The 22,537-nt window shown below is 34.4% G+C and overlaps 1 protein-coding gene across 1 annotated transcript in view; it reads right to left on the bottom strand.

Annotated features, from left to right (window-relative positions):
- Positions 1 to 18,677, bottom strand: part of Pde7b (phosphodiesterase 7B) — a 344,306-nt gene extending 325,629 nt beyond the window's left edge. The window contains exon 1 of the mRNA XM_004871490.4: positions 18,345 to 18,677. Within this exon, the coding sequence (XP_004871547.1) occupies positions 18,345 to 18,365 (21 nt within the window). The 5' untranslated portion in view covers positions 18,366 to 18,677. The remainder of the gene's footprint in view (positions 1 to 18,344) is intronic.
- Between the last annotated feature and the right edge of the window lie 3,860 nt (positions 18,678 to 22,537).

Here is a 22,537-nt window from a genome sequence, read left to right as displayed (position 1 = left end):
CAGCAATATTAATGTGACATGCATGATACTGCATATGGAAGTATGAGAAATGTTGAAAAGTCTTTGAAAAAATTATGAAAATGTAAACAGAAATTCTTTCTGTCTTAACCTATGGAGCAGTGCTAAAGTACTAAATGATGATTTTCACTGAAAATGTACATTGCTTTCTGAAGACAAATTATCAGAATGCCACTGATTATATTTACATAAGAATTTGCTAAAACAACCAAACTCATCTCAGCAATTACTTAAGCCCCAAAGAAAATTGGAGTTAGATCATTTTTGAGAACTCACTCAGGGATCTATTTGAAAAAATTGAAAGAGCTAATGAGAAACTAAATGATCCAATCACAATGTTATGCATTAGATTTCTGATTTGCTTGAACTAGTTGTTTTCTTTCAAATCCCATTTCTGTTTTTATTGTTTCACATTATTACAATCTTGCTATTCATAGTTTCCTAAGTATCATCAATTAAAAAACAGGGATGATGTGAGGCTTCAGAATGACAATAATGACATAAAGCTGAACAATACTCACTAGTCACTTGATCTTCCCACTGCACACATTGTTACGCATTCATTTTACATATAAAATCCTTCTGAGAACACTGCCAGGGATTACTGTAGCCATTATAAAAAGAAAGGAAACTGAACTACAGAACAGTTAATGACTTCCTCTGGGTCACACCATAGGTGAGGACTAAAGCCAAGGCTAGATTTCCAGGGACCTTCCTGTCTTCCCCCAGCATTCTTTTCCTCGACCTAGTTTTTGCTCCAGTCACTGACTACTTTTCATGTGCTTAGCTGACCAAAGGAGCACCTTCCCTGCCAAATGTCACCCCTGCCTAACAGGCATTTCTTCGTACTTGCTTTCTGAGGTCCAAATAAGAGAAGAAGAAAATGTATTCCTGATATCTTAAGACATTGAAGATTCCCACAAACCCTTTTCCTTCTGTTGTTCTCTATACTTTGGTTTCATATCTTTATGTGTTACCCAGACTTTTGAGGGCTGACTGGGAAGCAAACTAACATGAATAACACAGTGTGTATGAATCCATTCATTTTTAATTTTAGAATTCCAAACCAAAACATCTTTTTAAATTGAAGATATCCATACTTTGATGAAAAGAAAAATATGTAAGAGTTTAAAGGTATTGATCTACATTAGGGGCCATGTGGAACTACGATTGCACTAAAAAAAAAAAAAAAATCTAAGGGTAAACCTGGAGCAGATTAATATCACAGTTGCTTTGTGCTTTTCTTAAATATAGGTAGAAAATTCCTGTCAGCAGGGTCGGGCTGGAAGTCACAGCCGCTCACCACTAGCAGTGCATAAAGAGGTTTTCATGTCAGCAGAGCCTCCTGAAGCATATATTCTGGCTGTGTTCCAATGATATAGGCAGTGCGATGTAGAAACCAGATGTGCATGCACTGGAATCATTTCCTGGCTCTTCCACTTCTCTGACCTCACTGTACTGATGGGGTCTTGGTCCTCCACCCTTTTCCCCTTCACATTGTTTCCCTAGGTAAGCTCATTCAGGCTTTAAATAACATATATACCACTAAATCTAGATTTAGGGTAATCTCCCTTCTAGACCTCTGGCTTCTGCATTTCTATTTCACTAACAGACATCTCAAATTTTGTTTGTCCTAAACACAACTCTTCTTTCTTGCATCCCTGACCCCAAACTGATCCTCTCACAATATTCCCTACCTCAGTAAGTGGCAAGCCCCAAATCCATAATTATAAGTTGTTCTCAATTTTATTTTATTTAGCTGATATGATAGCCATAGTACTTACTACTGAACTCAGTCCTAAACTTGTATGGCTGTATATGCATACTTACTTAATTAATCCTTAAATCGATCCTATAAGGTTGCATTCTTACTGTTCCCTCCAGTTTTGCAAATGAGAAAACTGAGAATTGGTTAAATACCAAGGTTACAAAGCTGGTAGGGGCTGAGCCAAAACATGAACCCAGAGAGCCCGGTCTTAGAATGTGGGATCACAAGAACTGTGTGTTGCTCTCTCTTTTGCATCGAATAGGATAGTTACATGTATAAATTGCACATTTTCTGAGATTTGAGGAATTTAAATGGAAATCAGAATTTTTCTCATGACTATATGAATTTAATGTATGATTTGTGAAGCTATACATTATATACACAAATATAATGCACCAAAATTTGGGGCTGATTAATAGTTTGGAGCCTCTCTCTCTTTTTTTTTTTTTGGATACAGGATCTTGCTGTATAATCCAGGTTGGTCTGGAAGGCAAAGCAATCTTCCTGCCTCAGCCTCCTGAGTCTTGGGATTACAGGTGTGTGCCACTACGCCTGGCTGATTAACAGTTTGTCATGTAGGTAAATATTTACTTTCACATTAATCAAAACCCTGTATTTCAGTTCTACTATCTAACAAATCCCAACTTATAATTTTTAGATTCTATTATGTATCAGTCATCTGTTTATGTACTCACAAATGCATACATGTCTACACATGCACACACACGGTTTAACCTTGCTGATATTTGACCGTTTCTAGCAGAACAGATCATTTCAATGGCTGAAATGCACACACACACACACGTACACAACCTTGTGTAGGAGGAAACACTGAATCATCTAGTTATTTGAGACTCTCAACCATACCCCCCCAAAAAAAAAGCTAAAAAGAAGAACCCAAGCCAGTGTTCTTAAAGCATTATGCAAAATTAAACAAGACAATGTAAAATATTGGGCCTAAAGCTCAATTTCAGTTAAACATGTGTAAGAATTCACTTGAATTTAATACTAAACACAGTTTTGATGCTCCCTGTGCACGTCTCTAGAAAGCTAGAGAAGTCCACCTACCTATAATTCTGGGTGTCCACGTTAGACCTACAACCAATATTCTTTAAAAATTATGTCCATATATTGATATGTCGCACTGTTTTTTGTTAAAATATAGGCACTGGAATGGGTGATAGTAAAAATATTCTAATTATTAGCTTGATTTGAGGTAAGTGATTGGTATGGCCATCTTGGCCTCTACCAATGGTGCAATGGTCCATGACAACAGCAAGGACTCTCAGAACCCTCTGCCATACAGAATTTGAAACTCATCTTGACTGCACCAAAAAATTGTGCCTAGCTTGAAAATGTAGTTAGAAGAAAAAGGAAAAAAACTGCTGTGATCTCAGACCTCTTTGGAGACAGATGCCATCATTTGGGGTTCACTTTACTGCTAGAAAATAATTTAAGACATTTTGCTTATTCAAAATTATATGAATAACCAAAGCACAGGTCAAAATTACTAGGATAATACTTTTTTTGGAATTTAAATTCAATACATAAAATGAATTCAGAGAAATTCATTTATGGATTCTCTAAGGTACCTTTTCGGATTTCTTTAACGAAGAAATACTTAGATATTTGCTTTACTGAACAGAACAAACAATTCATGAGCTTTTTTTATAAGGTTTTGAAGAAGTAACAATTGAAGACTGCATATAACTGTCTCTATCTCTCTATCCCCAGTCTGTAATAATTCTGCACTAAAGTTAAAAATATCTTCTCAGTTAAAAAGTTCATGGAAGAACACATAAAATTTACTTAGCCTTTTGACTTAAATATTAAGTCAGTTTTCCCTAACTTCTACTTTTACCTGTAACACATGTATTATCAAATGAAAATTGTAACATTTTATAAATCATACTGTGTAATGATTGCAGTTAAATATATTTTGGCTTACACTTAGTGACATTTTATTTTAATGTTATTGAATATTAGTTCTTTTTAATATCCTAATTTCCATTTTGAAAATAAACAAAAGGACCACATAATTTATGAAAATTAGGAATAAACATGTTTATAAAGAAAATTTATCCTGAGAGAAATTTATCAAGTCCTTTATTAAACTTAGTATTTCTCCTTACACACATATAATTTCTAACAATTTGTAAATTACCCATAAATACTTAATGATTGACCTCTATGCTAAGGACTTAGCATAATTTATTTGTATGAGTTATAATTTCAAATTTACTTGTGATCTAAAGGTTCCTTCATACTGAAAAGATGTGCATAAAGTAGTAGGAAAAACAAACACGCAAGAAAATATAACAAGCTGACAGAAGCAATAAATAGACAAAATTTAGAATAACAAAGACCTGGTTTTATGTATCTAAGCCAGAGTTTGAGTATAGCCTAATTAAGCTCACTTCTGAGTTTGTTTTACTTGAGACTATTTAAATAATTATTTTGTTAATTCCACAGGACATGGCTAGTATACTATAAAACAGTTTTAATGTGATTATAACACATATGGACTATAATTTTCACTCAGAAATATTAAGTTGCCTTGTATAGAACTATAAGCCATGAAACAAGTAACAAAGAAAGTGGCTAAGAGTTCATTTTAACTAATTCATATCAGCTATTAAAGAAGATGGCATTAACTTCCATGTACAAAAGCCATAAATCAAGAATTAAACGATTCTTTTTGGTAGACAGCCTTGACTGGGAAGCTGAGATACAGTTGAAAAGCAGAGTCTATAATGAATAGTTATTTGACTGAAGAGCTCTCTAGCATGTTAGCAATCTCAAGAATGATGCTTGTCAAAGTAATACTAGCAAATAAATAGCAATCATAAAATAAGATAACTGATGAAATTGTGATTCTTTTCTAAAATTTCGTATGTTATGTGGTCACAGATGAACATATATTTACTGTTATTTAATTGGTTCATGATTTCGATGGATACAACTTCCTATTTTAAAATTTGTTTCAGATACAGGGGGAAATCTCCAAAATTGGAAGAAAATTGAGAATTAACTTTGGTGCATCCTTTAGTGTTTTAATGCCATATATGTTTTACCTAATACTTTCTCCTCATACTACATCTTTTAAAGAAAAGAATAAAAATGAGAAAGAAATAATTGTATGTCAACCACTCTTTCAAGTACTTCATATGTTTTCCTTCAGCATGAAATCTGATTAAGACAATCAGGATTGTTAGTGCTACTGGTAACTTCACAGAAGTAAATTTCCCTGTTTGGAAAAATATAACATCAAGCCTCAAGTTATTTAATTTTCTTTTAAATGTACAATGTCCAGTGCTCTATCAAAAAGAACCAGGGCCAGGGATTTACCTCAATGGTGCCATGGCTGCCTCGCAAGCGCAAGGTTCTGAGTTTAATCCCCAGTACCACAAAAACAGAACAAAACAAAACAAAACAAAACAAACAAACAGAACAGGATGAAACTCAAGACAATTTGATGAACCAGTAGACAACAGACAGATATGCAAGAGATCTAATTAAAGTTACAAAACCTTTAAAATCATATACCAAATATTTTTGAGGATATCATAGAGAAGATTGAGAATTCTGACAGAGACCTAGAAACTACAAAAATAAAACAAAAAATTTAGAAATTCTAGAACTGAAAAAAATACCATAAACTAAATTAAGAAAGTATTTTATGGGTTAAATGAGAGATTATGCTGCTAAAGAAAGAATTAGGGAAATGAAATTTTAGTTAAAAGAAAATGTCCAAAGTGAAGAACAAATATCAAAGGTAAACAATGAGAGTAAGTAGAATCAAAGTTCCAACATATATATATGTATATAAGACCAAAGTTCCATTAAGAAAAGCAAGAGAATGGGCCACAAACAATAATAAAAAAGACAATAAGAATTTTCACAAATTTTTGAAATATATGAAGACAATTTAAGAAATCATAAATAATCCAAACTAGGATAAAAAGAAAACCACATCTGAGCAATCATTTTATAAGAAGTCAAAGATGAAAATAAAATATTACAAGCAGTCAGAGGAAAAGAACAGATTGTTTATTAAAGATTTTTTCTGACTTGTGAACAGAAAACAAAAATAATAAAGTAGTGTAAAAATATCTTAAATTGTTTGGGTGTGAGAGAATGGATTAACACTATAATTTTTATGCCTATGAAGTGTACTTCAGAAATAAAGGTGAAATAAAGTCATTTTAGACAAAAACAAAACAGGAAAACTTGACTGAAATCATTACTAAATAAAATCCTATATGGGACCTCATAGATGCAGGAAGGAATGAAAAATATATATGATTATACAAAACCACAATGATTATTATTGAAGGATTTAAATTATGTAAAATTAAGTATCTAACAGTAGCATATCATTCAGTAGGGAGACAAAAGTAGTTAAGGCATTCCAAGGTTCTCATATTTCCCAGAAAGAGATAAAAGTACTAACTTGCATCATGTTTTAATTAGGTCATAGATGCTATGTCCTTATCAGTACTAACCAATAAAGATGGTCTAAATGAACATAAAAATAGCAAATTAATAAGAAGAGGTCAATGCAATGACAAAAATATACAATTCTAAAGAAGGAAAGCAATGAGGGAAAAAATTGAGAGAGCAGAAAGGACACAGTAACTGACTGTGTTTGAACTCAAATGAACTATATCACTAATTATACTAACAATAAATGGACTGCTTACTTCACTGAAAAGACAAACATAATCAGACCAAATGATAAAATAAAATTGACTCATCTCTTACTTGTAAGAGATATATCCAAAATATAAACATAAAGAAAATTAAAAAGAATGGAACATGATAAGTGATGTAAATACTAATTAATGGAAAATTTGTTTTATAGAGTTTTAGTATCAGTCAAAGTAGAATTAAAGGCAAAAAACTGGAGGGATGCTTTACTATGATAAAATTTCTATTCACCAGAAGTTACAACAAGTCTATGTTTAGAGCCAACAAATTAATTTTCAACCCTTTTTTCATTATCATGCCTCCTTTTTAGATTTTTTTCCTTTAATCATATTCTCCCAAGTAATTATAATACCACTTGTATTGAATATCTGTATATATACTGAAACTCTTTGGAGGACCACCAACAGTTCTCCAGATGCCAATTATCACCCCTTGTGTGAAGGGAGAATCTAACACCACAACATAAAAATATTAGTTTGAATTTTATGTTCAACTTTGATCTGTAAAAAGGACAATTTTACATTGCTTGATACAATATGTAAGTGAATGATGGAAAAACTAAAAGAAAACTACATGAGCCCTGAGTTATGAAAACGTTTTTAATATACCTATTTCCATAATAAATAGAAGCAAAAAGCAGTAAGAATACAGAAGATTTGAATGACACATTGAATTTTCTTATTGACATAGAGGATTATATCTAACTACTGCATAATACATTCATTTTATGGCATGTAGAACATTTACAAAAATTGTACATACAAGTGTTAAATTTTACAAGTTGAAATATTATACAGTATAATATATTAGCACAGATGAATTATGCCAAGAAATAATGGCAAGATAACTAGAAAAATCTCAATATATTTGCAAATTAATAAGTGCATTCTTAAATAAACTTTAAGTCCAAAATAAAATTACAATTGAAATTATTTTTAAGTAATTGATAAGGAAAACATTAAATTTTAAAACCTATGAGATACAGCTAAAGCTATTAGAGAGAAATTTAGTGTGTATATTCAAGTTGAGTATTGTGGCATATACCTGTAATCCCAGATACTTAGGAGACTGAGGCAGAAAGATGGTAAGTTTGAGAACAGCCTGGGCAACTTAGTGAGATTAAATAAAAAGTGATGGGGATATAGCTCAGTGGTACAGTGGCTCTGGGTTTGATTCCCAGTAATGAAATATATTTATATTTAAAAAGAAGAAAGGAAGACAGGAAAAATAACAAACTCCCCAAAACTATTAGAAACTTAACCAAAATTGACAATAACACTACAAAGTCTTAATAGCCCAAAAAATGAACTGAATTAAAACAATAGCTAATAACTGGCTCACAACATATTCCAGACCCATAAGGGTTTATTTACAAATTTTACTAAATGAGGGAATTAAACAGGATTTATATAAACTCTTTCAGAAAAAATTTAAAGAATAACATTTCTCAATTGTATAAGGTTAGTATAACCCTGAGAAATCATTACCAGAAAGGATTATTTTAGCACAATTTTTTCATCAGTATGGTTTCAAAATTCTAAAAATTATTAGCAATCTAGAAACTGATAATAAAGACTTCTGGAAAAGATCAGAATATATTTTGACCAAGTTAGCTTTATTCAATTCAGGACTTTAGGTTTGATTTGACATTCTGAAATCTGCTACTGTAATAGATAAAAATGGGAAAAATGATCTGTTAAGATATCAGAAAGAACATTTTAAAAATTAAACAGCAAGTTAGGAATAAATTTAAAATATTATAAAGAATAACATAATGATAAATGCTACAAGCTTTTCTTTTGTGATTGGAAACAAGATTATGTTAACTGATATTACCCCTTCAATAATTTGCTGTTATAAGCTTAGCTAGTAAAATAGGTGAAAGTTTTAGTAGTAAAAAGAAAGATATATAACTGCCAGTATTCTTGGATGGTATGTTCTCTATGTAAAAAATCAAAAGAATCTATAAAGTATTGGAATTAATAGTGAGTTAACAAGGTTTTTGGTAACAAATTGATAAAATTATTTTTCTATGTATCAGAAGCAAAAAATTACAACTTAAATTGAAGAAATATCATTTAGAATATCATGAAAACATGAAATGCCTCTAAACATGCCTGGCAAGGAATGTCTAAAATCACCACAAAGCCAGTTAAAAGATATTATTAAGAGAAATTAACAATGACTTAAATAAATGGAGGGGTATACTATGTTCATGAATTGGAAGGCTCAGGAAAACATTCATCTTTCCAAATTGATCTATGTTTCAACAATGATTTATCTATCTATTTATTTATTTATTTGGAAAGAATCTTAAGTTAATTCTAAATTTACCTGAAAATGTAGAGAACTACGAATGACCAAAACAATCTTGAAGAAGAATAAAACAGATTCTACCAATGGAGGAAGATATTTGTAACACATACAACAATCAAGGTATCAAAAATGTATAAAGAATTCCTATAAATATATAAAATGAATTGCTCAGATTCTTAAAGCAAAAATACTTATTTGGATAATATACAGGTGAAATGGTATTTAAACTCCTTCATAATCAGGGAAATGAAAATTAAAACCAGGGTAATCCTCCATTACACATCTTCCAGAAATGCTAATAGGTAATAATGGTAAGGATACAGAGCAACTGAAAATATATTATTGGGTGAGAGTATAAATTACATTAACCACTTGAAAAATTTTGCATTTTCTACTAACATTGAACATACACATTCCTTGTGGCCCCGCAACTATATTCAAGGTATACCCTCAACAGAAATACATAGACATATGCACCAAAATACAAGTTCAGGAACACCCAGGCCACCATTAGTCATAGTATTAAAAACTGGACACAGTAAAAATGGGTTTTTTTGCAGTAGAAAGGACAAATAAATGTTGTAGATTCAGATTCTTAAACATCATGCACAAACAAACAAACAAAATATAATGATAACCTATTAAGTCTCAAGCTATAATGTTGAATGAAAGAATGGAGAAGCCATGATGGGATTTCTGAGGTGCTGATAATGCAAAAATGTCTATTTCTTGACTTAGGTAAGAGCTACACAAAGGTTGACCTACAGTAAGTGAACAGTGCAGTACATATACATGTTGGGTAATTTTTAGTTAAATGGACTATAGCTTCATACAGATGGTAAAAAGATTTTTAAAATGCCAGTTCACCTTAGTCTGTTTTCTGTTACTACAACAAAAAGCTTGAGTTTCAGTAATTTATAAAGAAATGAAATGCATTCTTACAGTTCTGGAGGCTGGGAAGTGTAAAAGGATGGCATGGATATCTGGTGTGCTGCCTCATAACATGGCAGAAGGTAACATGGTGAGAGCAAGCCAGCGCAAGAGGATAGGGGTGAGAGCAAGTCACTTTTATAACAACCTAATCCTGTGGTAGCAGCACTAATCCTTTCCTGAGCATCCCATACCATGAACCAAACACTTCCTACAACACAGCTACCCCAAGAATCAAGCTTCCAGCACATGAATTTTGGGGGGCTTCCAATACAAACAAGCGAACTGCAGCAAAACTATATTTCTCTTAAATGTATAAAGTACCCAATACTACACAAGTAGGCAAAACTCCAAGAAATAATTTTTTTAAAACTAGTAAGCAAATATTAACAGTTGATCCATGCTTATTGTCTTCCATACTCTATCCTAAGCACATTACAAATAAATCATTCTATCTCTTCAACAATCGTATGAGGCACATAGTGCTATAAACACCTTCATCTCCTAATAAATACAGTGGGGTCTAGAGGGGTAACTTGTGCATAGTCACAAAGCTAAACTATGAACCATACTGAATTGCCAAATTGTATAGTGCTTACCATTACACTACACTGCCTCTCAAAGAAAAACTTCTGAGGTTCAAAGTGCCAGGTCATGCATTGTAAATGTATTGAAAAATGAAATGACGCTGTTCTACATATTTGAATCTCCTGCATATGTAGCTAGTAAACTGCTTTAATATTTTTTGAAAAAGATGTCTTCTGTTTTTTTTAAAGTTTATAATTTATTTGTAAAAACATTTAAAAAATGTTTTCTAACTCATGCTTGGAATGTTCAAAGATTAATTTTAAACATATAAAGACAATTAAAATTGTCTGAAAAAGTTGAGATTGAATCTCAACTCTAAAAGCTATAATTTCTGTGAGCCTCAATTTCCTTATCTTTAAAATTGGTATAAGTAATTTATAACCAGGAGGAATAATGAGAAAATGGAGTGGCATAACATTTGTTTTATGAACTAAGTGACTAATTATATATAAAAGCCAGAAGTTTTAGAGCCTACTTTAATTTGGGGCTGGGGATTTAGCTCAGTGGTGCCATGCCTGCCTCACAAGCAAAAGGTCCTGAGTTTGATCCCCCATACCAGAAAAAAAAGTACTTCAATTTAAATTTACATTTTAGAGATTTTAAAGCCTAAAATGTTAAATAACTTTCCAAAAGTGCTATCATTAGCATACCAAACTTGAACTAAGGGATTATAAGTTCAGTTTGCCATAGAAAAAGTTTGATCTTTATCTTTTTCTGCTTTTTTTCTCCTTCCATACAAAACATACAATGAAATTTTTAGAAGTTACATATTATTGCCATTTAATTCAATAAATTTGTTTGATTTATTTAGGTTTTAAAAGTTTATATTAGAGGACATACAATATTTTAATACAATACATTTTCAAACTCACTATTTTGTTTGTTTTTACATGACTCTTACTTGAAAAGGTTTTATATTTGTTTCGTCTTCAAGTTTGAGAAGGGCCTTTGCTCACTTCCCCCCAAACACACATGGGCACTTGGGGGCAATATATTTAGTGAAAAAGAGAACTGTACTTATCAATTATTTTATTTATTAGTCATTAAAGTATATTCTAACACTTAATGATTTGTAATAATTAAAAGTGAATTATAGTTTAGAATGTTATCTCTGATCATTCAAAACTTCTATCACACAAATTCTTATTATTTTTAAATTTTAACTTACAAATTATTTTTGAATCCAGATACAATAATAAAGATCTAGAGAAATAGGAAATGAAAATTACTAAATATTTAAAATGTCTAATAATTTACATTTCCAAATCAAACTAAAAACCAGATTGAAATTAGCCTTTCATTTAATTGAAAAAGCAAGAACATTAGTCTTAAGAACATGGACATATACTATATTTCTATCACATAGAAAACAACTTTTTTTTAGATTTAATGGCCTTTTCTAAATTAAGGCATTCTTTAGACCTCCATATTAGTGTGGCATCTCCTTTCACAAGAATGCTTTTTACACTTTTGTGAATGACTGAGTTCTTTCATCTGACTGAACACAGCTGGCTTGTGGCATAATGAGAAAGGGAAATGAAGGTCTCTTTTTTTTTCCCCTCCTGGAAAACCAAGAAATGTAATAATCATATTCAGACTAAAGTAATATTAGTTGTTTATATAACTGTACAAGGTGCACATCTTAATGTAAATAATGTTTTCTACTATTTGTAAATAATTTATATTATAGCATAATTTTATTTAAAAAGTTTACTGATGATATGTCATTTTCCTAAATATTTTTAGGAAAAATATAACTTTTTCATATTTAATTAATTTGAAAAATTAAAATCAGCCAATTCTAAAATAGAAAATGTAGATAAAGTGTACAAAAGAATAAGATATATACATCAAAATATGAATATTTACTTTATGGTGAAAGATCTCAAAGAGGCAGGCGTGCAATAGGCTAAAAACCTTTCTTAGACATCTATCTAAGCTGAAGGAACTTTGAGCTTGATAAAGACCTTCATCTTATATTTGAGGAAAGTGATGCTCAGAGGGCTGATTGGCCCAAAGTTACTCAAGCAGTAGGGATGGATGTGTGTTTTCTCATGCCCATGTTCCAGAACATTCTCTCTTCCCAGCAGTCTCAAAGGCACATGGAAGAAATTCAATAGAAAGAGAAGGAAGAAGCTAATAAAGGAATGTAAAAGCAGAGCAGGACTCTTTCTTCTTTTACATTCTAACTTTTCTCTCAACTTAAAATATCACACAACAATAAATGTCAGCATTTCCCCCATTGTAAATGTAATACATCTGTAGTGGAAAAATTGTATGATTTTAAAGTATATACATGAAAGGTAAGTCTTGTTTCTATCCCATACTCCAATTTTCATAGAAGCATTTGTTATGCTTCATTTAAATTTCTGAAAATTTTCTGAGGATGAATACATATATGTACATATACAAATGTTATCACAGCATTTTCCCACTATAATAAATCTGAAAAATCATTTCAGATATTTTACATGCACATTTATCACATTTTAAAAAGTAACTATATGGTATTTTATTGTATGGCTTTAAAATAACATATTTAACAATTTACCTGTTATTGAATTCCTATAGTTTCTGATTTTTATATTATAAATAGTCCAAAAAGAAACAATTTTATATGTTCTTAGACTAAGATTTGCTAGAGTCAAAGTATATGTAAAATATTCTCCATTTAGACTCTTCAAATATCAAGTTTTGGCCAATTCCGGAATAGGGTTATCTCCCTATAGCCACACGTGAACTCATGGAAGTATATTCCTCACAACAGACCTGTGGTGGACCCCACCTCCCATGCCAAGGGAGAAGAAGATTAGGTGTTTAAAACTCTTACATATTCTTCAGTATATTTAAGCCATGAATATATTCTGGTTTTGGACAGAATTATTTTCTATGTGTCTGAAGCAGTAGGTAGGTAATGATACTGTTTCTCTTGTAGAAAGGTTTTCTTATTTATATGTTAATTATGACAGTGTAAAACACAAGATATAAATTAAAAAATCTGAACAGGAATTTTAATAAATAGCCTTTAGGTGAATTCACCAACCACTAGAATGCAAAAAATAAAATAAATATTACTCCAAATTTTACATAAAGACCACTCATCGGTACTTCATTATCAATCTTATTTTTTGTCATCTTCCCCTTGCAGATGAGAAGGGACAGGAAAAGAGAGAGAGGAGAAGGGAAGGGTATTGGCTATTATTTTTATACTTCTGTACTATATGCAAATCACTGAGGAGTGTTTAGAATCACGTATTGATAAACAGATTTCTGAGTGTTCTGTCATACTGCTTTAGGTTTACCCAAAATTATAAAATCCGTCCACGTTCTCCTTGCTTGAGCTGTTGTTAACCTTCATTCAGAGGAGGTGATGCCAGCTGGAAGTCTCTGAGCCACACAGGACTTGCCAGTGTCTTGATGAGGGTAACTGGTTTCATCAAACCCATCAGTAGGATGAGGTAGCAATCCCATATGAGGGGTACAACGTCCTGAGAAGATACTCAGCGGACAACCAATTCACCAGAGAATATTCTCAGGGCTAGTTATTTTCTAAAGAAACCAGAATTGGAGTTGAATTTATTAAATGAAGTAATATAAGAAACCTAGGTTAGTGATTGATTGGCATTTAGGAAAAAGATATTTATCCTATAACATTAAAGCCCCCAGCTACAGGGAACCCAAAGCATGTCCTCTTGTTGTCTCAAACAGTGCTACAGCTATAGAGCAGCATCAACACCACAGGAGAGAAATAGGGAGCAGAGAAATAACCTTCCCAGATAATCCTCCTGGAAACAAAATTCCCCAAATTCAGGGGCCTCATTTTGGTTTTGTTTTTCTTTGGCAGTGAGACTATCTTGGAGGTGAAATTATGTAAATTTAGATAACTGAGTAATGGCAAACTCTAAAGAGAAGTGGTAGCAATAAGGGATGGGAGAGGTGGAAGAATAAAAATAAACATGCTAAAAGTTTAATATTAATCTTGTCAGAGTAAATGACAGATTTGGAAAAGCCAACATATCTACCACCTTTATTTTAAAGACGAGGAAACTAAGACCTCCAGGGTTTGAGAAATTTACCTCAATGCATACCAGTAACCTCTGGAAGTTCTCAGTCACTTTTAGAAGTTTCCTGATGCCTAGGGCATTTCCCATTGTGTTGACACCCACTGCCCAATCTCTGCTATGAACCTTCCTTGCTTACATCAAATACCTGCTGGGACCTGGGACTGTTCTCAGTGTTCTTAAAGGGCTCTCATTTCCTATAATTCCTAGGATTGTGTGTTTAGGGATGATAAAGATAATTGCATTGCACAGATTTTCTATCTCAGGTGGGTGGAGTAGCTCAATCAACCCATGGCTAAACTTTACCTTTCTGCAACATTCTATTTTTTTTTTTTTGTACGGGGGATCGAACTTGGATCCTTGTGCTTGCGAGGCAGGCAGAACCACTGAGCTAAATCCCCGGCCCCAACATTCTATTTTTAAAGAAAACAATTGCAAGTATGATTTCAAAAGAACCTTTCACTGATCATATTAAAAAATGATCATAATAAAATGAATACCTACATAGATACAAAATTTCATTTCTGGTACTCTAACTTGCATAGAGCTGCATCTTCTGTTTTTCCTCCTCATCATCACTCTCCTAAACTTCATTTATCCCTCTATCTCTCTGCACAAGCTCCACTCGTTGGTATATATGCTCAACCAGAATAGGGTTCTCCTGAAGGTTACAATCATTGCTTACCTATCTTTTTATTCACTTCACCTCAATAAACACAGCCCTTGACATATTGAAAGTATGTAGCCATGGTTTTGGAATAAAAGTTTGACACTTTGACATTTATATATAAATAAAGTTTTTAAAAAAACTTTCACGTTGAGTATAAAAATACTAGGAAAGATGTGATATAAAGGGATGTTAGAAATTACCAAATGTGGTTATATTTTATAGTGACTTTTATAGATGAGGAGATTGAGATCAAGAATAAGTGGGTAGCTTAGCATCACCCAGCCAGTTGCAGCCTGATGGAGGCTACCCACCCAGGTCCCCTCTCTCTGTCACTCCCCTTTTCATTTCACTTCATGCAATATTCCCTAAGTGTGAATGAAGCCACTTAAATCTAAGTGATTCTTAGGAAAGAAGAAAAGTATAAATGCCTTGATTATACACAAGAACTTTGACACATTTCCCTCTCAAGATTCAAGTTTCTAACAGTACCTGGCACAAAGTAGGTATCCAGTAAATTTGGGTTACTACAATTTTTCTTTCTTTCTTCTCATCAAATTTATATATCAACCACTATAAAGAACAGTAATATAGCAAACAGATAGGTATCATCTCATGAGTCAAAGCAAGGATTGTGATAAAGCCACCAAGGATGTTTGCAAAAGCTAATGGTACTGACCCCAAGGTTATTTCCATGTGGATGATGGATATGCTACCTGAAGGCATTCTTAAGGAGAAATGGAGATGCCACCATGAGGAAGTACTGAGATGGTGTCACCATTGTATGAGGGACCACATAGACTTCCTCATGCCAAATTCCTTCTTCCTTAGCTAGATAGAGCCACTAGGAGAGACTCTTACTCGTTTGTACACCTCTTTGTGATATATGAGCTGAATCCTTAAGACAGTGAATTCTTTGGATACTGATTTCTATAGATACAGGTTTCCCTCATAAGTTGTGCACTGCAGCAAAGTGAGTTGAACCACCTAGAAAACCTGTTAGCTTCTATACTTAGATGTTACCAAGTCTATTCTAATTCTTAAATTTGAGAGTTGTCTTTAATATAACGAAGCCCTTTCAGTCGTACTTGGGATTAGCTTACCACTTCATAAATTCCTTCCAACACCATGTTCTGTGAGTCAACAAGCAGCTTCCCCTGTGATTTGAGCCTGGCTAACAACAAATTAGACTTTGGAAGAATAATTACTAGGCAGAGGCATTTTTCAGGTGGTATATTCCCACTTTGAGGAAACCTGGTCATTTTACTTTTACATTTAAAGGATCCTTTTTGCTGAAAATAACCCAAGAAGATGTTTGAAATGCTCACCTCTGTATCACTGATAGTTGATTTCTAGATTATATTTTTGGCTGGCATAAGATAAAAAACACTCTTCAAAGAGTGTTAAAATGCCATGTTTGAAAATTATTTAGATAATTTACAATATATGCTGGGTAGTAAATTCTCAGCAAACATTTTAACTAGGTTTTTCTTGAGCACTAACAATGGTTACTTTGTGCTCAACACCGTGTAAGGCATTAAAAGGTGCCTTGGTGTAATTGTTTTCTTAAGCTCATGTCTGTTCCTGATACATCTTGGATTTTTCCACCCCTGTCCTAAGTAACTTGATTCAAACAGAGTTTCTCCAAGCTAATTTGCTGAAATATAGTCACCCTTGATTGTGTCACATGGTGTTCAACTGAGTGAGCACTGTCTGAAATCAGCTCAGTGTCAGGTAAAAGTTCTTATAAAGAGGATATAGGTTTTGGAATTGCAACTAGTGAACTTTGGATTTCTGGTGGAGACAAAAAGCGACTTCACTTTATTAGAGAAAATGTCAATCAAGACAACTGACACCCGTCTTTGTTTCACCAGCCAGTAATAAAAGATAAAGCAGAGGAAATGGAGGAGCTGCAGTTATGCATTTGTAACACACAAAGTCCTTGTTTTCCCACTAGGCACTGCAGAAAAGCAATTGTCCATTCACAGTACATCCTCTCCATTTCAGAACTAATGTTTTTGCAGGTCTTAAGTTGGTATGTTACAGTCTTATGCTGTTAATTTTGTTAAATGCATGATGTATTTAATACCTTGCTTAATAGTACTGCTAACATGACCCAGTTTTATAGATTTCTGGTGCCCAATGTTGAGAATAGAAACTTTAAGAAAATCCAGTAGAAAATTTGTGAACAAGGTGATGGTTTCAAATAACCCTGCCTTATTTGCAATTGCATAACTTTGAGAAAGGTAATAAGGAAATCCATGTTGATCATACATTTCTTGAATTCCTTCCACAAAAACTGACTCTGTGGACTGTAATGATTTTTCACAGGGAATCCCTTTGACACACAATCCCGCAGCACTTAGTGTGTTTACATATATGAATGCATATGCCTGCTGTCTGCTGCAAAGGGGTTTACTCTATCCCTGCAATAGTCACTCTGGCCAGACCACAAGAACAGAATTTTTAGATGATTAATTAGTCCCCAGGCTCAATCACTTATATCCCTAATTAAATATCTGACTCTGCTTTCAACTGTTGTCAGAAAAGATAATTAGCACATTCGCAGCGGTAATAAAGTTTTATTTTCCTTTACAAATAAGATGTAAATCACTGGCCATGTAACTCAGTACCTACATCTCTCCTATTGATTTCTCAATTTGAAACACTTTAATATAAAATGCAACAAGGAAATACAGTGATTTTTTTTCTCATGAATATATTTTTCGGACAGCTTCTATCAATATTTTTACCTTCAGTCCCACTACCAGCTGCTTCCTCTCTTCCTACTGATTTCTTCAGCTGAAGTCTGCTATCAACCAACAAGACAAACTCGGAGAAAAAACTCCTGATTTTCCTCTTCATTATTCCACAACGGTCACCAAACACTTTACCAACATTTCCTATCCTGTCCAACCAAAAATAAAAATCAACCAACTCTAGGATTTACACTGGAGAAGAAATATTGCATTCATTTAAAAAGAAATAAAAAGCCCTCCTCAGGGAGTCCTCCAAGTGCAGTGAAAACGCTGGAGTCTCATTACACGGATGGGAATGAAACCCTAGTGCCCACAAACGGTTAATTCGGGTTAAGTGATAATGTTTAGTCAGTTCTCCTAGAAAAAGGAAGGAAATTCAAAAGCTGGTTGCTGTAGGAACAATCACAGACAAATATATATCTCTCTATATTTGTACAGGTTCATTTAAAATAAAATTCCTACCATCTCTCTGTGGCTCTGTTGTTGCCAGAAAAATGAGCTTGCTGCTTAAATTTTTTTGTACATACCTCAACCATTAAACAAGACATTTAACCATAGTGGCAGTTCTGTGACCTTTGAATGCCGTGAAATCTCTGAGCGGTGCTGCTTGTTCATGAAGACTTGTGCTGCAGAATCCAGCAACTTCATCCAGGATTAGGAATACAATTAATTAAAAAAAAAAAAAAAGAAAGAAAGAAACACGAAAGCACACAGAGAGATCAAGAAAGAAGGAAGGTAGAAAGAGAGACTCTCTCTGGGTGAGGACACCTCTTTTCTCCCAGACAAGTGCTGGGACAGAGCCGAGCCTGCTGCAGTGCCCAGACCGACCGACTGGCTGGGTGAGCAGGCAGCCGGCCTGTGAGGCTGGGAGGTGCTGTCAGTTGCCACAGGCAAGGAAAAGCAGAGACCAATCGGCTTCAACGCTGCCAGCTTACTGGAGTGGAGCCTTTTCTGTTTATGTTTCCTCATTTCAAGAGTGACGTCAAAGGGTTTAGTTTTCCTCTGCATGTGCTATTAATTTTAAAGTACTGTACTATGGGAAGAATGTGTGTGTGCCTGTGATTAGCCAGGATGCCCCACTCTCAGGCAAGCTGAAGAAACATTTTCTATATTCAAGAATACATCTAAAAAATTTAAAATACCTTGTAGTTAGGTGTATCAGAATTTTAAAAATTAAGCCAAGAACGCTGAGCTAAATAATAGCAGCAAGATTTATATTTTTTCCATGTGTATGTACATGTGCCCACTTCACAACTGTTGCTTATTTTTAAACTTATTTATTTTTACCCTTACCTAAAAATGAGTTGTTAATTAACCCCGATAGTCATGGACGCGAAATTGCACAAGTGAGCTGGTGAGCCATATTATGTGCAGGCAGAAATAGAGCTCACGAATCAGTGGCTTCTGGTAGTCCTTTCTTTCTCCTTCCTGCAGCTTCTGGGTGCGGTGCAGCCTCAGGATTACTTACACTAGGGGGATCGCTTCTACAATGCCACAGGATTCCTTCAAGAAGCAGGACCTGATGAGGCCATACAGACATGCCTGGGCTATTGGCACGTCCTCTTCCAAAGTGGGTGAAGGTACAGTTATTTAAGGATATTTCCTCCACCAGGGCCCCAGCTTATTCCTGTGTTTTCTTTCCCACTCTGGAAAATCTTTGTGGTGGCCATCTGTTGTTTCTGCCTCCCCCAGGTCCTCCTCCCCTCTCTCCCATCCCCACCCTGAATCCTACTAACACAAACTTTTCCCCTTTTTGGGAGCTTTCCTTCTCTATCTATGATTTGCATAACCTTCCCCACTAGCCTCGCCCTAGTGACCATAAGGGAGCATGTGACCCAAGCTGGCCAATCAGATGTCTCCACACAGAAAAAAAAAACGTTTTAGGGTCAGGTACAACACTCTGTGAAATTAGGAGTTCTTTTTCAGGTATTTTCATTGATTCTTTAAGAGACAAGGTTTTTATATCTAAGATTCTAAATGCTAGGGTTAAAAGATCCTGTGGTTTGGGGGTTCATCTCTGGTGCTGATGATTCAACAGTAAAGGAACAGTATTTTCTCCCAGGGCTTTACATTTTGATAAGTGGGGATAAGGTAATAAAAATAAGTAAATATATAATGTCAAATGGTAATAAAGCCACTGAAATAAGTAAGTTAGGGGCCAGAAGGGTGTGTGTGTGTATGTGGGTGTGTGTGTCTGCTGTTTTAGGTCTAATGATCAGGGAAGCACTCTGTTGAAGTGATTCTGAGCAGCGTCCTGATCTGGGCAAGAAGCAGGTCATGTTATCTCTGGGTTCTAAGTAGAGGAAACAGAGTCAAGGCTCAAAGGCAGGAGGATGCTTAGCATATTCAAGGAATAGGAAGGAGAATTGGGTGGCTGGAAGAGAACAAGCAAAGGAAGAAATGGGTACAAGGAGGTTTGTCTGGGACAAAATCAGGCCACATGAAAACATAGGCGGTGTGTTCCTAGGAAGGAAAATGTATCAGAGTATTTAGATCTGAGGGATACTCATAATCTAACATAATTTCCAAAAGGATTTCTCCCTCTTCTGTGTGGAAAATAGACAACTGGGGAACAAGAGTAGAACCAAGGCGACCAATAATGAGGCCACTGCAATAGGTAGGTAAGAGACATCATGCTTTGGATTTGCAAGAACAATGTGGACAGTGGGAGAACCAGATTCTGGAAGATGGTGTTTATTTGGAGATAGAATTTAAAGATTTGATGTGTAAAAGAGAGGAATCAGGAATAATTCCTAGGTTCTAGGCTTGCACAATGGATATTTATTGATCATCTGCTTTATATCAGGCACTGCTGTGCATGCTGGGGATAAAACAGCAAAAATATACACACACATGCATATGCACACACACAGACACACTTCTCTGTCCTCATGAAACTTAAGATTCTTCTGAGGGGATAAAGAGCTTTATCAATAAATGTGAATTTTACATAGGATATTGGAGGGTTAGGAGCATTGTGGAGAAAAAAATAAAAATAAGGCAGAAAAGCCACTGGACAGATAGGGGCTTGTGATCTTCAACGAGCATCCAATGAGAGTCTCCCTGAAAAGGTGATATCTGAACACAAATTTGAAGTAGGTGAGGGAAGAGTAGGGGGAAAAATGTTAAGAAGCAAAGGGAACATAAAGCACAAAGGATCTGAGGATGAACTGGCTGAGGAGACGGCAATGGGTGGAGAAGGGACAGATCACATGGGGATTTCTAAGTCACTATTAGATTTTAGCTCTTCCTCTGAATGAAATGGGACTTTGAGCAGAATACTAAAGAGATGACTGACTTGCTTTTTTAACATGATCTCTGCAGCAGCTATGTGAAGTCAAGGTGGAAGGAAGGAGATTTAATAAATGGTCCACAACAATAAAATAACCAGGGATCATGGTGATATCGACCACAGTGATTTTGGTAGTGGCTAGAAATGATCAGTTTTGGCTGTATCTCAGTGTTAGAAACAATGAGATTTGTTGAATGGATTGGAGGCTAAGTATAGGGAGGGAAATTAGTGAGAGAAGCCAATGTCCTCTCCAAACTTTTGGGTTCTATCAAGTGGAAGGTTGAACTCAGGTAGAATTGACCAACAGACTGTGGAATAAAAGATTTTATTGAGAATATAGTTTGATATTGAACATGTTAATCTTGCCTATGAGACATCTAAATGGAGATGTTGAATATATAAGCCTGGACAGTTCTAGGATATACATATAAATCTTTAAGTCATTGCATATGGATGGTATTTAAAGCCACGATACAGGGTGAGGTCACCAAGAGAAGTGCAGATGGAAAAGCTGCAGACAGTCTATAATTAAGTCATTAGTAATATGAGGAAGAACTATCAAGGGAGACTGAGAAGGAGCCTCCAGGAGGTCCCAGAAAAAACAAGAGGGTAGCATCTTGGAAGACAAATGAAATATTTCAATAATCAACTATTTAAAGTAAAAGCTAGATGAATACTGAGAATTAACCCTTGAACTTAGAATGTGTAATCATTTTTGCCTTTGAAAAAAGCAGATTCAATGAAGTAGAAAAGGTGACAAATGGAGAGAGAATGTAAGAATTGGAAACAGAGAATATAGATAATTCTCTCAAGGTGTTTTCCCCCCAGAGAACAGAGAAATGAGACAGTAATTAGAAAGGAGAAAAGAGCCAAGGGAGCATTTTTAAGATGGGTGAAATATCAGCATTTTATACTGATGTAAAAGATTCCATTGAGAGAAGTAATTAGTCATGCAGAAGAGAGAGAGAGAAATTGCTAAAGCGCAAATGATGCATGTGATAGGTGGAGTAGGCATCCAAATATGTCCACATTCTGATTCCTGGAACCTGAAAATATCCCACATTGCACAGAAAAATGGAATTTGTATATATAGTGGAAGTTATGATCTTAAAATAGGGATATGTCTCTTTGGTGTACTCAAAATAATCACATGAACCCTTAAGGGCTGACAACTATATTTTGGATGGAAACAGAAGAGAGATACAATAGAAGGAGAAGTCAGAGATTCCAAATTTGAAAAGGATTCAGCACACTGCTCTTGGCTCAGAGATGTAGAGCCATGTGCAAACACCAGAGAGAAGTATCTCAGAGCACCTCCCTTCCCAGCTGACAGCAGGGAAAGGAGCATCTCAGTCTTCTGATTGTAAGGAACTGGGTTCCACCAACAGCCTGAATGAGCTTGGGAATGGATTCTTTCTTCCCCAGAAC

The sequence above is a fragment of the Heterocephalus glaber genome, unplaced genomic scaffold, assembly GCF_053883595.1.
Source record: "Heterocephalus glaber isolate CG9 unplaced genomic scaffold, H.glaber_assembly_v1.0 deba00001550, whole genome shotgun sequence".
In the NCBI taxonomy this organism is placed as follows: Eukaryota; Metazoa; Chordata; class Mammalia; order Rodentia; family Bathyergidae; genus Heterocephalus; species Heterocephalus glaber.
This window is presented reverse-complemented; position numbering and strand designations above follow the sequence as displayed.